Source organism: Chelonia mydas, chromosome 27, assembly GCF_015237465.2.
Source record: "Chelonia mydas isolate rCheMyd1 chromosome 27, rCheMyd1.pri.v2, whole genome shotgun sequence".
NCBI classification, from domain to species: domain Eukaryota; kingdom Metazoa; phylum Chordata; order Testudines; family Cheloniidae; genus Chelonia; species Chelonia mydas.
Genome location: NC_057860.1, coordinates 13,872,346 through 13,885,485, shown reverse-complemented (window position 1 = coordinate 13,885,485; position 13,140 = coordinate 13,872,346). Strand labels below are relative to the sequence as shown.

At 57.9% G+C, this 13,140-nt stretch overlaps 1 protein-coding gene across 1 annotated transcript; it reads left to right on the top strand.

Moving 5' to 3' along the window:
- Positions 1 to 1,049: 1,049 nt before the first annotated feature.
- On the top strand, positions 1,050 to 7,131 carry LOC102939416 (keratin, type I cytoskeletal 19). The gene is made up of 9 exons (XM_037886928.2): positions 1,050 to 1,320; positions 1,917 to 2,045; positions 2,792 to 2,874; positions 3,814 to 3,970; positions 4,458 to 4,619; positions 4,905 to 5,030; positions 5,270 to 5,490; positions 6,158 to 6,195; positions 6,850 to 7,131. The coding sequence occupies exons 1-9, from the start codon at positions 1,060 to 1,062 to the stop codon at positions 6,957 to 6,959; spliced, it is 1,287 nt and encodes a 428-aa protein (XP_037742856.1). The 5' UTR covers positions 1,050 to 1,059; the 3' UTR covers positions 6,960 to 7,131.
- The last annotated feature ends 6,009 nt before the right edge of the window (positions 7,132 to 13,140 follow it).

Here is a 13,140-nt window from a genome sequence, read left to right as displayed (position 1 = left end):
GCCATTCCAGATGCCTGAAGTGCCTATCCCATGCTCACAAGGTAGCGAGGGCTGGGTGGCGTTAGCTGGGGCAGGGAATTCCTGGCAAAGCAGCTGAGCTCCTGGAAGGCCCCCAAGAGCCGTAGAAGCAGAGCTGAGCCTGACCCGAAGCATTGTGTCCAGGCAGAATCCCAGGGCGATGTCTGTATTTGCTAGTCCCAGGATGGAGCGTGCCGGACACTCCAGAGCGTCTCCTCTTTATTCAAGGGCACCTTTTCAAATGGGTCTTGCACCATGTGCTGGCCACGTGTCCCACTGCACGCACGGACGTGAGCGCGGGGGCGTTCTGAGTGCACTTCACTAGTAACGTGCGTGCAATGGCGGGATCGTAGCTAACGGGGCCATGTGAACCATCCTGATCTCCAGCCTGCATTCCTGCCAGAGAGGGGGCCAGGCGCTGGCTGCTGAGGGAAGTTCCAGCAGACGAGGCCACTGCCCAGGGGGGCCAGGGCAACCTGAGCATCAGTGAAGATCCCAGGCTGCAGCTGGGCCTCTGTCACCTCCCGAGAGCGCTCAGCAGGGGCTGGGCTGGGGTTTGTGCGATCCGTGCGTCCCGGGCAGATGACTCCACCCGTCACACAGCGTGTCTCAGGGATGCTTTGCCTGGCACCCATAACGCTGGGTGTCCTTTGGGATGCATCCAGGCGTTTTGTGCCCACTTTCCTTAGCACGCTGCAGGGACTGGAGCATGCTCTGTAAACACACGGGGCCAGATTCTGCTCCCGGTCAGCCAGTGGCACAGCTGGGGCTGACAGATCCGAATCCAGGCCCTGGCCTCCAGCCGCTCGTTGTAAAACAAGTTTGGCTTAAAAAAGAAGAAAACAAGTCAACAGAGGCTTGTTTTCCACCTGGGCTGACAGTGCGAACGCTGCTGGCTGGGCAACAGGGGAGAGGTCAGGTGCACTGGCTCAGCCCCTCCTCTCCCTATATAAGGGAACTCCCTGGGACTTCGGTGCAGCCAGACTCCTTGTCACTCTGCAGAGGGGGGGATTTGGGCGGCAAGGTGCCGTCAGCCGGACCATGGCCAGTTTCTCCTGCTCTGGGGTTACTCTGGGGCCCCGGCTGAGCTGGGTCAGCATGGGGGGACTGCAGGGGGGCCTTCCAGGAGGACTCAGTGTCTGTGGAGGGGCTGGGAGCACCAGCAGCCGTCTGTTTTCTGGCAATGCCAGTCTAGTCGGGCCTGGGCTGGGAGGGGGTGCCAGGAAAACGGGCCTCCTCAGCATGAATGAGAAGGACACCATGCAGAACCTGAACGGCCGCCTGGCTGCCTACCTGGAGACGGTGAGTGAGCGCAACGCTGGCTGGGGCTGGAAGGCAGCCCCACACCTAACGCTAGGGGGGTGATGTGACAGCATGGCTCAGCAGGAGAGCAAGTAAAACCCAGCGGGCAGCAAAGCTCTCAGTAAGGGAACATCCGTAGTGCGCGTGAATTCTTCCTGTTAATCCCGTTTGGTATGGTAGTAACTAGGGGCCCGTGGTGCTGGGGGCCGTACAAACACAGGGCAGCTGACACACGGACCAGTGGGTTGTCCAAGCCATGTGGGTGCAGAAATCTCTCTCGCTAGGCTGCCCATCACCATAGTCTCTAGGCTCCTAGAGCTTTATTTAGAGTCTGGCCTGAGGCCACTTTGAAACCCAGCCCGCAAATGTACACACAAATCTGTTGTAAGCAAAGCATTTGCAGCCCAGCTCCTGCTGGGCTGTGCCCCCCTGGCTGCTGACGGTGGCACCGTCCTCCCCCTGAGGCAGTGAGACGGGTTCGGCTTTGTTACCAGAGTCCGTCGCAGGGAGAGCCCAGAATCCCAGGCCCTGACAGGTGAGGAGCCTTGTCCATCACCATCCACTTGGGTCTTCACCTGCCTTCAATCCCCTGCCAGGTGCGATCTCTTGAGGAAGCCAATGGGCAGCTGGAGCAGCAGATCCGGGAAGTCTATGCAAAGAGAGCGCTGGCTGGATGCCAGGACCTGAGTGGCTACTTCAACACCATTGCGGAGCTCAGATCACAGGTACTGGGACTTCAAGTCCTTCCCCTAAGGGGGAGACCTGGCATTGACTCCCCCTTTGCCTCCAGCAACTGCCCCGTGTTGTTACAGGGACTGGATTTCAGGGGCTGCCCTGTGCGGGCTTGGTGAGCCTTCCTTTAAAGCACACAAGCCCTTATATTAGGAAGCTAATCTTCCCATTGTGACCCTGGTGTGGCTGGTGCAGAGATACCAGCCTGAGCCGTGTTTGGCCTCAGCCAATAGCTCTGAGTGGTGTGAACTGTTCCTGTTCTTCTCAGAGGGGTGTTGACCCGGAAGCCTAATAATGGTAATTCAATGGTCAGCAGCATTCACGATTTCTCTGCTGAAATAGGGACCAACATCTTGTACCAGTGTGAAAAATTAATGCAGCTCAGCCCTGGAAAGCAGCAGTGTTCGGATTGTCTGAATCCTTCCCTAACAGGCGGGTGTGGGTGTGGGTGTGTTGTGGGCGTGGGTGGGTGGGAGGGGTTGTGATGGCAGATGGTAACTTCTCCTCATTCTGATTCCCATCATGCTCATATTTCTACTTCAACTGCAAATGGATTTTAAGAGCCACTATTCTGAGATCTGCTGGAGCTGACAACCCGACCGGTGAAGTTTATACACCTGAGAGCTGGAGTATGGCACAGACAACAGCAGGGCGTAGCCAACAGCCCACTGACCTGTCACTGACCTACCCGGCTGTCATCCCGTAAAGCAATAGCAGCCCCCGTTCTCTCCTTCTGCAGATCCAGGCTGCGTCAACGAGCAATGCCCAGCTAATCCTGCAGATTGATAATGCCACGCTAGCTGCTGACGACTTCAGAGTGAAGTAAGGGATCTTCATGGGACACCCCTCCTCCTCCTTGGCCTTTTTCTTTAAGGACCACATTTTCAAAGCAGCCTCTGAAATGGCCCCAGTGAAATTTGCAAGCACTTCCTCCGCAGGCATGAGACAGGCATTTGCGCATGCCAAAGAGGTGCACTGGAAGATGTTATTTATTTAGGGTTGCTACCCGTCCAGGTTTTGGCTTCTGTGTCCAGGTACCATTTAGGATTGCCAGGTTCCTGGTTTTTGACCGGAAAGTCTGGTCGAAAAGGGGACCTTGGCAACCCTAGATGGCACCGGAACCAAAAGCCCGGTTACCACGGGGCAGGGAGAGGAGCCAGGTTATTAATCCACACTAACCCCTGCTCTGCTGGGGCTGCCAGGCTTCTTGAGATGATCCAGTAAGTGACAGGGTGAGGGGTGGGGAGGAGCAAGCAATGGGGGCGGGACCTTGGGGTAGAAGGAGGTGGAGCCTCCAGGGAAGAGGTGGAGTGGGGGGTGGGCTTTGGGGGAGAGGCAGAGCAGGGGTGGGGCCATGGGAGAAGAGGCGGGGCAGAGGGTGGGGCCTTTAGAAAGGTGGCAACTCTATATTGATGCTGATTTGTTATGTGCTAGTGTCTAGAGGCCTGACTGTGGGCGGAGGCCACATGGTGCTAGGAGCTGTACATGTGCTCCCTGCCCCAAAGGGCTCATGATCATGACAGCTGCTTTGAAAACCCAGCTGAGGTGAATGTCTTCCTGGCTGTAGACGTCCATGCACTCCGCTCAGCCCCAGGGCGCCTGCGTGAGGCTCCCAGAGCAGGCGCCGTCGGGGCGTTAGCACTCCTAGGACAAACCTGGCTGGGTTTGCCTGCTCAGCCAGCAGGGTCCCAGCGGGTGTCCAGGACCCGCGTAGCAGCGATTGGGTCGCTGAGATGCAGCGTCTTGCGCTTCTCCGTACAGGTTTGAGTCGGAGCTGGCCACCCGGCTGGGCGGGGAGAGCGACGTCGCCGGCTTGCGCAAGGTCCTGGACGAGCTGACCCTGAGCAGAGCCAGCCCACAGGAGGAGCTGGAAAGCCTGCAGGAGGAGCTGGCTCAACTCCAGAAGAACCACAGGGAGGTGTGGCCACTGCAAAGCCCCGATGGGATCTGCAAGGGCCAGACAGGGTCACTCAGGGGCCTAGTGATTTGAGGTCTTTAAAGCCCACGAAAGGGAGACTGACCAACTGCATGATTCAGTAACAATTCCCCTCACTCCCCACAGCCAGCTCTGCAAACGCCCCTCAAATCCCGACCCACAGCCCCTGTTAGCCCAGTCCTGGCCTCCTCCAACACCCAGCTCTGCAAACACACCTCAGCCCCTTCTCCTGTTCCCGCCATGGGCCTCTCATGTACCCAGCTCGGTCTGCCAGTCCTGCCACATGGGATGTTGCAACCATGACCTGGACAAACATCCTCTGGGGACTAACTCAGCTCCTTTCTTTCCCTTCCCTTGGCTAAGTCACCGCACCTTGGTTAGGATCCACTGTGCTGTCAATTGCCCCCCCCGCCCCCTGCCCAGCCTCCTGCTCCTTCTCACAGGGGCTGGTTCCCGTTACATCCCGCAGGAAGCGGCTGCTCTCCAAGGCCGCCTGGGGGGCTCAGTCAGCGTGGAGGTGGATTCTGCTCCCGGTGTCGACTTGGTGAAAACCCTGGCAGAGATCCGGGACCAATACGAGGATGTCATTGAGAGGAACCGCAGAGAGGCAGCAGCCTGGCACAAGGAGCAGGTAGGGGCCTCTCAGCAACAAGCCACAAGACGGTCTGTGCCTTCCCTGTGGCGGATGGTTTGCTCTGCTACCGCTCATCTGTGGCACATGGTCATGTTCCTGCACCACGCTGGAGGTTTGGTGGCAGGTGGCTGCATCGACCCCAGGGTCACACATCTCCATGGTCCAGGTGTCTCTCTCCATCCCATACCAGAGAGGATGCAAAATGTCCCCTGAACCATGAGATGGCACCTGCCAAGCCATTACTAGTGCCCCAGACCCCTGAGGCTCTTCTCTTCTGTGCAGTGTGAGACGGTCACGCAGGAGGTGGCCACCAGCGCGGAAGCTGTCCAGGGTGCCAGGACGAAGATCACGGAGCTCAGGCGCATAGTCCAGGGCCTGGAGATTGAGCTGCAGTCGCTCTGCAGCATGGTGGGTACACAGGCCTCTTGCCATCAAGGCTGGGGTCAGAATGGCTGTAGAACGGAGCCAACAAATTCTAAAAATGTTCCTTTTGGGTCAGCCTGAGACGCTCCCTCCCACTCGCAATTGTTTGGCCGAACCGAAAAATTGGTTATTGGCCTCGCTCTAATGAGCCAGCCAGGGCGTCGCTCCCCCGCATGCACCTGGGCCAGCGTCTGCAGCTGGGCTCATCCCACCTTTGCTTTCAGAAAGAGGCTCTGGAGGGCACGCTGGCTGAGACCCAGGCTGGCTCCGGGGGCGAGCTGGCACAGCTGCGGGGGCGCGTTGCTCGGAAGGAGGCCGAGCTGGCGCAGCTGAGAACTGGCACCCAGCGCCAGGCTGAGGAGCACCAGCAGCTGCTGGATCTGAAGACCAGGCTGGAGATGGAAATTGCCACCTACCGGCGCCTCCTGGAGGGTGACGATGTCAGGTCGGGGATACGCAGCTCTTAGCTCCAGGGGCCTCAGGCTTGGGTGTGGGGAGACCCTCAGATGGGCAAATCCCTCCTGCTCTCTGTGCCTCAGTCTCCCCAGCTTTAAAATGGGGTTAGTGATACTGACCCTCCCCATGTCACGTTATTAACGAGGGTGAGCTTGGCAAAATGCCTCTCTTAGAGCAGCCCCTAGTGGCCATGGATGTTCATAATGGCAGCCTGGAACTTGAGGAGGAAACTGAAGAACCCATGAAGGGTGGGGAGGGGGCCAGGGAGCCCCAGAGAAGGGCCAGACCCAGACCACTAGGCCATGCTACCTCAATGCTGAGGACAGCCCCTGTGCAAGGGTCTCCCCTCTCCCTTCTGTTCTGGGAATTGGCCCCATTCCCTGTATCACCAGCAGCCATGAGATGGGATCACTGGTGTCTGGCTCAATGCCAGCAAGCGAGAGCAGGGCCCATATGCAGGTGCCTGGACCTTCCCTTTGCTGCAGAAAGGGGATGCTGCAGCATTTTGGGAGAATCACAAGGGATTTGGGGGCTGGAGGGACTGCCCCTGATCAGACTCCAGGCCCAGGGTCCCAAGGAGAGAGAGGCTGAGCCCAGGAGGGGCCTTTGGTGGCTGCTCCCTGTCTCAGCTGGGTGCCTGTCCTTTCTCTCTGCAGATCTGGTGCCAAGTCACCTGTGAGACAGACACCCCCAGGTGAGCGGAGCAGGGAGAACGGCGCCGGTTTCACTCCTGGGCAGCGTCCGAGGGGCTGTGCCCTCCCGGGGATCGCCCCGCCCCTCCTCTCTCTTTATTCTGCCTGTTAAATACAGAGTTTGGTGCTGGCTGGGGTGGGGGGCTGGCTCTTGGGGACGCAGCCCCCTGGGTATCACAGAGCAGGCGCAGCCCAGCCATGGCCTCTCCTTCGCCTCTGGGGACGTGCCTCACATGTGACCTCCGGGGCAGCGGGGTGCCCGGGCTGTGTGGCCCAATCACTCTCAGCCTCTCTGCAGCGGCTGCAGTCAGAGGCCAGGGGCGGTGCTGGCACTGGGGAGAGTTGCCCGCTGAGGGCAGGACCGAGCCCGTGGCCCGAACAGCCTGTGGGGGGCGACACTGTTCAGTCACTGCTGGCCTGGGCCAGACAGGAACCGGCGACCGACTCGGAGGCTGACTACACCAAGGCAGGCAGGGGTCACAGCATGGCACGTCCCTGCGCCCTCTGCAGTGGGGCTGGGTTTTCCCCACCGCTACTGGGCGTTCACGGGGTGCCTGGCACCGTGTGTGCGGGTGGATGCGCCCATTCTCCGCCACACCCCACCCCTGCCGCACAGTTAATTCCCCAGCCCCACTCTCCTGTTTTCCTTCTCCCAGAGGCTGCTAACAGCTCCCCCACCTCCAGGAGGGTGAAGACTGTGATCGAGGAGCTCCTGGACGGCAGGGTGGTGTCTTCCCACACGGAGGAGGTGGAGCATCCCCTCTGAGGCATGCTGGGATTGGGGAAGAAAGGGGGATCCCTCCCCACCAATCAGGCCCCAGCTGCCCCAGCCCCACTGATTTCCTGCTTGGTCTTCTGTGGCTTTGGGTTCCAATAAAGCAAGTGGCGCAGCGTGGGCTCAAGACGGGGCTGTTGTGTGGGGCTTTCTGGGGTGGGGCCTGAGGGAGACCCAGCAAAACTCATGGCATGTGTGAGCGAAGCCATGATTCCAACCCAGGGTGAGTGCACCGCCCCCGGCCCCCTGCACAGCCTCACCAGCCCCCCATCCGCTGCCCCCCCAGCATCCCCCCCATGCACTGCCTCACCAGCCCCTCCACTCTGTGGACTCAGATCCATAGTGGACCATAAACACTGACTGGTGCATCGCAGCATTGAACGGTGTGGTCCCAGCCCTGGAGGGTGGAGAGAGTTAATGCAGGGGACAGGCCCCCTTTAGCAGCTGGTGCCTTTTGGAGGCACTGGGCTCCCCTCTGGAGCTGCAGTCAGGGGGCAGCTAGTGAGTAGCCTCCTTAAACCTGGTACAGCTGCCCCCGAGGAGAAATCCCTTCCCTCTGGGTATGGCAGGGTCCCAGGAGAGAGAGACCCGCAGTCCTGCCTGCAGGCACTAGGGGGCGGCAGTGACTAGTTCATCCCTCGCTCCCTGGACCATGAGGCTCTGAGCTCAGCCCCAGGGAGAGGAGCTGGGTCCCTCGCTGGTGTCTCTGGGCCTGGAGCGGCTCCGCAGCAGCTCTGGGGCGTGGTCCCTGCCCCTCGCCCTCTGTGGGAAGGTGGAGGTGGACAGTCAGCTGCTGCAAACAGCTTTCAGAAGCCCATGGGCCCTGGGTCCCCCAAATGTCTGAGATCTAGTCAGAGCCGGCTGGGAGAGGGAGCGTGTGACCTCAGGCGTGCTGTCACAGCGTGGGCATGGGGCGCTCCCGGGGCACAAGCCCCAGTCACTGAAGGATGGGTCGGATTTAAACCCCCACCCCCGTTTCCTTCCCATCTGCAGGGGGAAGGGGGGGCGTTCAGAGTACAAGGACCTGCTCCTGTTCTGAAAACAACAACAAGGGAGAACAGATCCAACCCTGCCGTCCTGGCCAGGGCCTTCAGGCCTGGGAGCTAGACCGTAGGGGACAACCCTGCCTTGGCAGGGGCCAAACGGAGCTTTTCCATCCCTACCTGCCGTGGCTTGCTCATTCACCCACCCCAGGGCCCCCTTGGCGCCTGAGCAGTTTGTGGGGGTGGTGATGGGAGACAGCGGGGCCGTTGGCCCGGCAGTTACACCCCAAATCCTGCCCGGGGGGTTGAGTCACATTTCCCCGGCACACGTTTTTGCTCCGGCTAGAAGCCGCGACACCAAATACATTGGCTTTGTGTCTCAGGCATGGCCACTGGGTGTCAGCACAGACCAAGCCTTGGGCACAGCGACCCAAGTATGCTGCATGGAAGAGTCCCAGCTCCAAGCACCCGTACATCCTGGGACGAGACAATCCGCCCGTCACCTCTTTTCTGCCCCCCGACCCGGCCGGACTCATTCCCCTCTGGTTGTTGCCAGGGCAGCGACAGCCAATGCAGGGTGCACGCAGGCACTTTGGGTAACTCACGTCAGCTGCACATTCAGCGATAGCCCAAGTGCAGGCCGTGAACCCCTGGTTTGGTATCACTCCCTGGTGGCTGCTGTCCCCCCACCCCCCTGCCTGTGGTGGAGCAGAGCTGCCAGGCAACACCCCCAGTCTGCACAAGACCTTTCTGAGGCTTGGAGTCAGGCCAGTGTCTGGGAAGCGCCTTGGGGCCCTGCGGGATGAAAGGGTCTCCGTACCTGTGAAATGTCTCGCGTGGGGCTGCAGCTACAGGGTCACCCAGGGAGGTTAATAACACTGGAGCTGGGCCCCAGTCACTCAGCTGGAAGGGCTCCTGTTAGGGCAGAAGGAAGACTGTCCGTTCGAAGGACAATGTCTCCAGCTGGACGATCCGAATGAGGCATTGGCTGACCCAGCATCACTGGGATTCCCCCGGCATGTGTCTCTGAGACAGCCTGCCTAGCAAGGAATGGCCCCAGGGAGTCTGGACAGCAGAGCAGTGAACGTCCAAAGAATTCAGCCCTTTCCTTGCCTTTCCATGAGCGGGGCCCGGCCGTATACGGATTTCTCCATGCTCTGGAGTGTGCAAACCTCTTTTGTCCACAGGATGGCAGTGTAAGTGCTCTAATCAAGCTGGGGTCAGGTTCACGGACCCTGCCGGCTCCATCCCCGCGAAACAGGCAGGTAGTTCCTCTCCAAAGCAGATGAGTGGAGGGAGACTCAGTAACACAATGTCTGGAGCTCTGGGAAGCCTTGCGGCCATCGGGGGGCCGGCCCGCCGCTGGCCTTGCGGCCATCGCAAGAGAACAGGCAATCGGCATGTGATCCACCTTCTCGCCCGTTCCCAGCTTCGGGGCAACTGGGGTAGTGTGATACGGACACAACTACACAGTTTCCTTTCAGGGGACAAGACAAGATCTCACCTTTATTATAATAACACATTTTGATTTAGGGCCAATTACTAATATCTAATACCTATGTATACACACACACACACACACACACACACAAATATTCTGCAGTGGAAGTTTCAGTGCTTTAAGCAGCCATTGGATTGAAAGTGAAACTCAATTAGCCAGTTATTGAGGTACATGGTTTTTTCAATGAATGCAGTTTCATTCATAAAACTTTACTTACCAAATCATATTAATAAAGTGAACAATTAAAAATAATTTCATTGATCCATTCTACACTCGGGACACTGTCTCTCTTTCCAACAGATTTTGCAATTTAAAGCAGATTCACCCAGTCCCTTAACTGTCGTCATAAAGACACACGTTGTTCACGTGCTGAATATGGACATTAGAGAAGCAATCTGCTGCAAATGAGTGGAACAACTTTTACATTTCGACCTTTCTTGTCTGACTCTCCAGCCAAATGTTTCACAGACCTCCTTAAAGGCTTTCTCAACTTTTGTAGGCAGATTTATTTGCATGGCAAACTGGTCAGTTACGTGTGGTTTCTGGATTTGCATAAGACTTTGTGCAAATGCCGAGGTGTGGCCCTAAAAGATCTGTTCCCTAGCACTCGAACAGGAAACTAAAACCTACTTGTAAAGCAGACAGGTAATTTATTGATTGACTTTGAAGGAGTGGCTCCACCTCGTCAGTATCCACTGCCTGTCCATTAGTCCTTCCCAGAAGGTGAGGAACAATCATATCCACTTTTATAAATCACAGATTTGCATGCCAAGAAGGGACACCGTCACGCTGAGTTGTCCAAACTCCCTACAACAAGTTATCATGTGTCTGTTCAACAGAGGGGGAAACAATCGGTAAAGACACAGGTTTTTGTTGTATCCTTCCAGCTCCGCACAACAGAAGCAGGAAACAGCCCCTCTGCCCATCCCAGATGAAGCCCTGGCTGCAGCAACACATGCCTGTACCTTCCCCTTCACTTCCTCCATCAGCCCAATCGAGATGAAGCTTCAGCTGGTCCAGGTGCTGGAACAACTCCTGACAGCATCCCCTTGGCAACAGCTTATTCGGCCCTAGCCAGTGCACGGCGGTGTCTCCCCACGGCAGGATTTGCTTTGAGGTCCTAGCCCTAGTCTGTGAAGCCCCAATCACGTGAGCTAGAACAGGGGCTCCGTGCAACCCTTCAGGAACACACCAACCCACACAAGAAATATGACGGACAGAGCTTGGAGGGGAGAAACAACCCTCACTGCTCCAGTTACCCTTCCCTCTGGACCCGAGAGCCCTCGCCTGTGGAGCGTCCCTCTGCTGGAGATCAGGAAGAGCCCTTATCTTTTACCAAATAAAATGCTGGAACATCCTTGAAGGCCTGTCCCCAATAGAGGACAATGGGGAAACTTCAAAATCTGTCCCATTCCAACAATGCACAACACATCCCATAGGGCTCCTTTTCTACACAGCAATGAATCATTCTTTTCTTTTTGAATAATGCTGTTAGCCACCTAGCTAAAGTACTACGGTGATGGGTGTTTTACTCATCGCTAGGGTAGATACGTACCCTGCAGCAGTGGGGCACGGCACCAGCTGCACAATTCCCTAGTGCGTCTATTTTGTGACTTAGACTGGGGGCCGGGGGAATGTGATCCTTCATTTGGGTTTATTTTCTAGCCTGGGAGCCAGACCGTAGGGGACAACCCTGCCTTGGCAGGGGCCAAACGGAGCTTTTCCATCCCTACCTGCCGTGGCTTGCTCATTCACCCACCCCAGGGCCCCCTTGGCGCCTGAGCAGTTTGTGGGGGTGGTGATGGGACACAGCGGGGCCGTTGGCCCGGCAGTTACACCCCAAATCCTGCCCGGGGGGTTGAGTCACATTTCCCCGGCACACGTTTTTGCTCCGGCTAGAAGCCGCGACACCAAATACATTGGCTTTGTGTCTCAGGCATGGCCACTGGGTGTCAGCACAGACCAAGCCTTGGGCACAGCGACCCAAGTATGCTGCATGGAAGAGTCCCAGCTCCAAGCACCCGTACATCCTGGGACGAGACAATCCGCCCGTCACCTCTTTTCTGCCCCCCGACCCGGCTGGACTCATTCCCCTCTGGTTGTTGCCAGGGCAGCGACAGCCAATGCAGGGTGCACGCAGGCACTTTGGGTAACTCACGTCAGCTGCACATTCAGCGACAGCCCAAGTGCAGGCCGTGAACCCCTGGTTTGGTATCACTCCCTGGTGGCTGCTGTCCCCCCACCCCCCTGCCTGTGGTGGAGCAGAGCTGCCAGGCAACACCCCCAGTCTGCACAAGACCTTTCTGAGGCTTGGAGTCAGGCCAGTGTCTGGGAAGCGCCTTGGGGCCCTGCGGGATGAAAGGGTCTCCGTACCTGTGAAATGTCTCGCGTGGGGCTGCAGCTACAGGGTCACCCAGGGAGGTTAATAACACTGGAGCTGGGCCCCAGTCACTCAGCTGGAAGGGCTCCTGTTAGGGCAGAAGGAAGACTGTCCGTTCGAAGGACAATGTCTCCGGCTGGATGATCTGAATGAGGCATTGGCTGACCCAGCATCACTGGGATTCCCCCGGCATGTGTCTCTGAGACAGCCTGCCTAGCAAGGAATGGCCCCAGGGAGTCTGGACAGCAGAGCAGTGAACGTCCAAAGAATTCAGCCCTTTCCTTGCCTTTCCATGAGCGGGGCCCGGCCGTATACGGGTTTCTCCATACTCTGGAGTGTGCAAACCTCTTTTGTCCACAGGATGGCAGTGTAAGTGCTCTAATCAAGCTGGGGTCAGGTTCACCGACCCCACCGGCTCCATCCCCGCGAAACAGGCAGGTAGTTCCTCTCCAAAGCAGATGAGTGGAGGGAGTCTCAGTAACACAATGTCTGGAGCTCTGGGAAGCTCTGGGCATTGCTGAGGTTAGGAAGGCAGCCTGGTCTAGTGGGGAGACCCACACCTATTCCTTGGACAAATCACCTGCCCTCCCTCCCTTTGGACTGCAAGTTCTTAGGGGGCAGGGAGTGGCTCTTGCTGGGTCTGTGCAGCACCCAGCGCAACAGGACCCAATCTCAGTTGTCTTTGTAGCTGCTACTGTAATGTAAATAACAGCTACGGTGATTTCCCCTTTTCCCTGGCATTTACTGATTCATCTTCAGACGCTCCCTTCCCCGTAGCTAGTCTGTGGCACTGGGTTCTCTGCTCTCAGAATGGGGACTGGGTTGTGGCACCGAAGTGCCAGTAGGGAGTGTTTGGGTCTGCACACAGCCCACCATGTGCCAGTGTCTTTTCCACACATGCTAAGGGCTTGGGCCTATATGTGGCTGGGAGGCCGGAGCGGGCACGTGTGTTGTCAGAATTAGCACTGGCCCCAGCGAGGTCTGAGGGAGCGCGGCGAGGCTGCTCTAATTCACAGTGGAGGCAGACCTTGTCGTCTCCTGCCCTTGGCAGTGTTGCCAAGTGCTCTAAAGCAGAGATGGCGAGCGATGCAATCCCTGCACAGAGCTTGTTAAAGTCCTTCGGGGCCAGGCGCTATCCAATCACACCAGGGCGTTACTGTCCCCTCCCTCGGTGTGCGCCCGTCGGGTCCCTGTGCTGCTGGCACGTTCACAGGCCAAGTGTGAGTGTAACCACGTGCCTCCTGGGCATGGCGTTCTGTCCCCGCTAGGGGCACCGAGGCCACTTAGAGAGAGTTAATGAATCTGCTC

What these genes read in the sequence shown, in the direction of transcription:
- LOC102939416 (XM_037886928.2), top strand. Translation starts at nt 1,060, where the DNA reads ATGGCCAGTTTCTCCTGCTCTGGGGTTACTCTGGGGCCCCGGCTGAGC. An exon ending in CAGCCTGGCACAAGGAGCAG is followed by an intron (nt 4,620 to 4,904) that starts GTAGGGGCCTCT and finishes TCTTCTGTGCAG; the next exon opens with TGTGAGACGGTCACGCAGGA. An exon ending in CTGGAGGGTGACGATGTCAG is followed by an intron (nt 5,491 to 6,157) that starts GTCGGGGATACG and finishes TTCTCTCTGCAG; the next exon opens with ATCTGGTGCCAAGTCACCTG.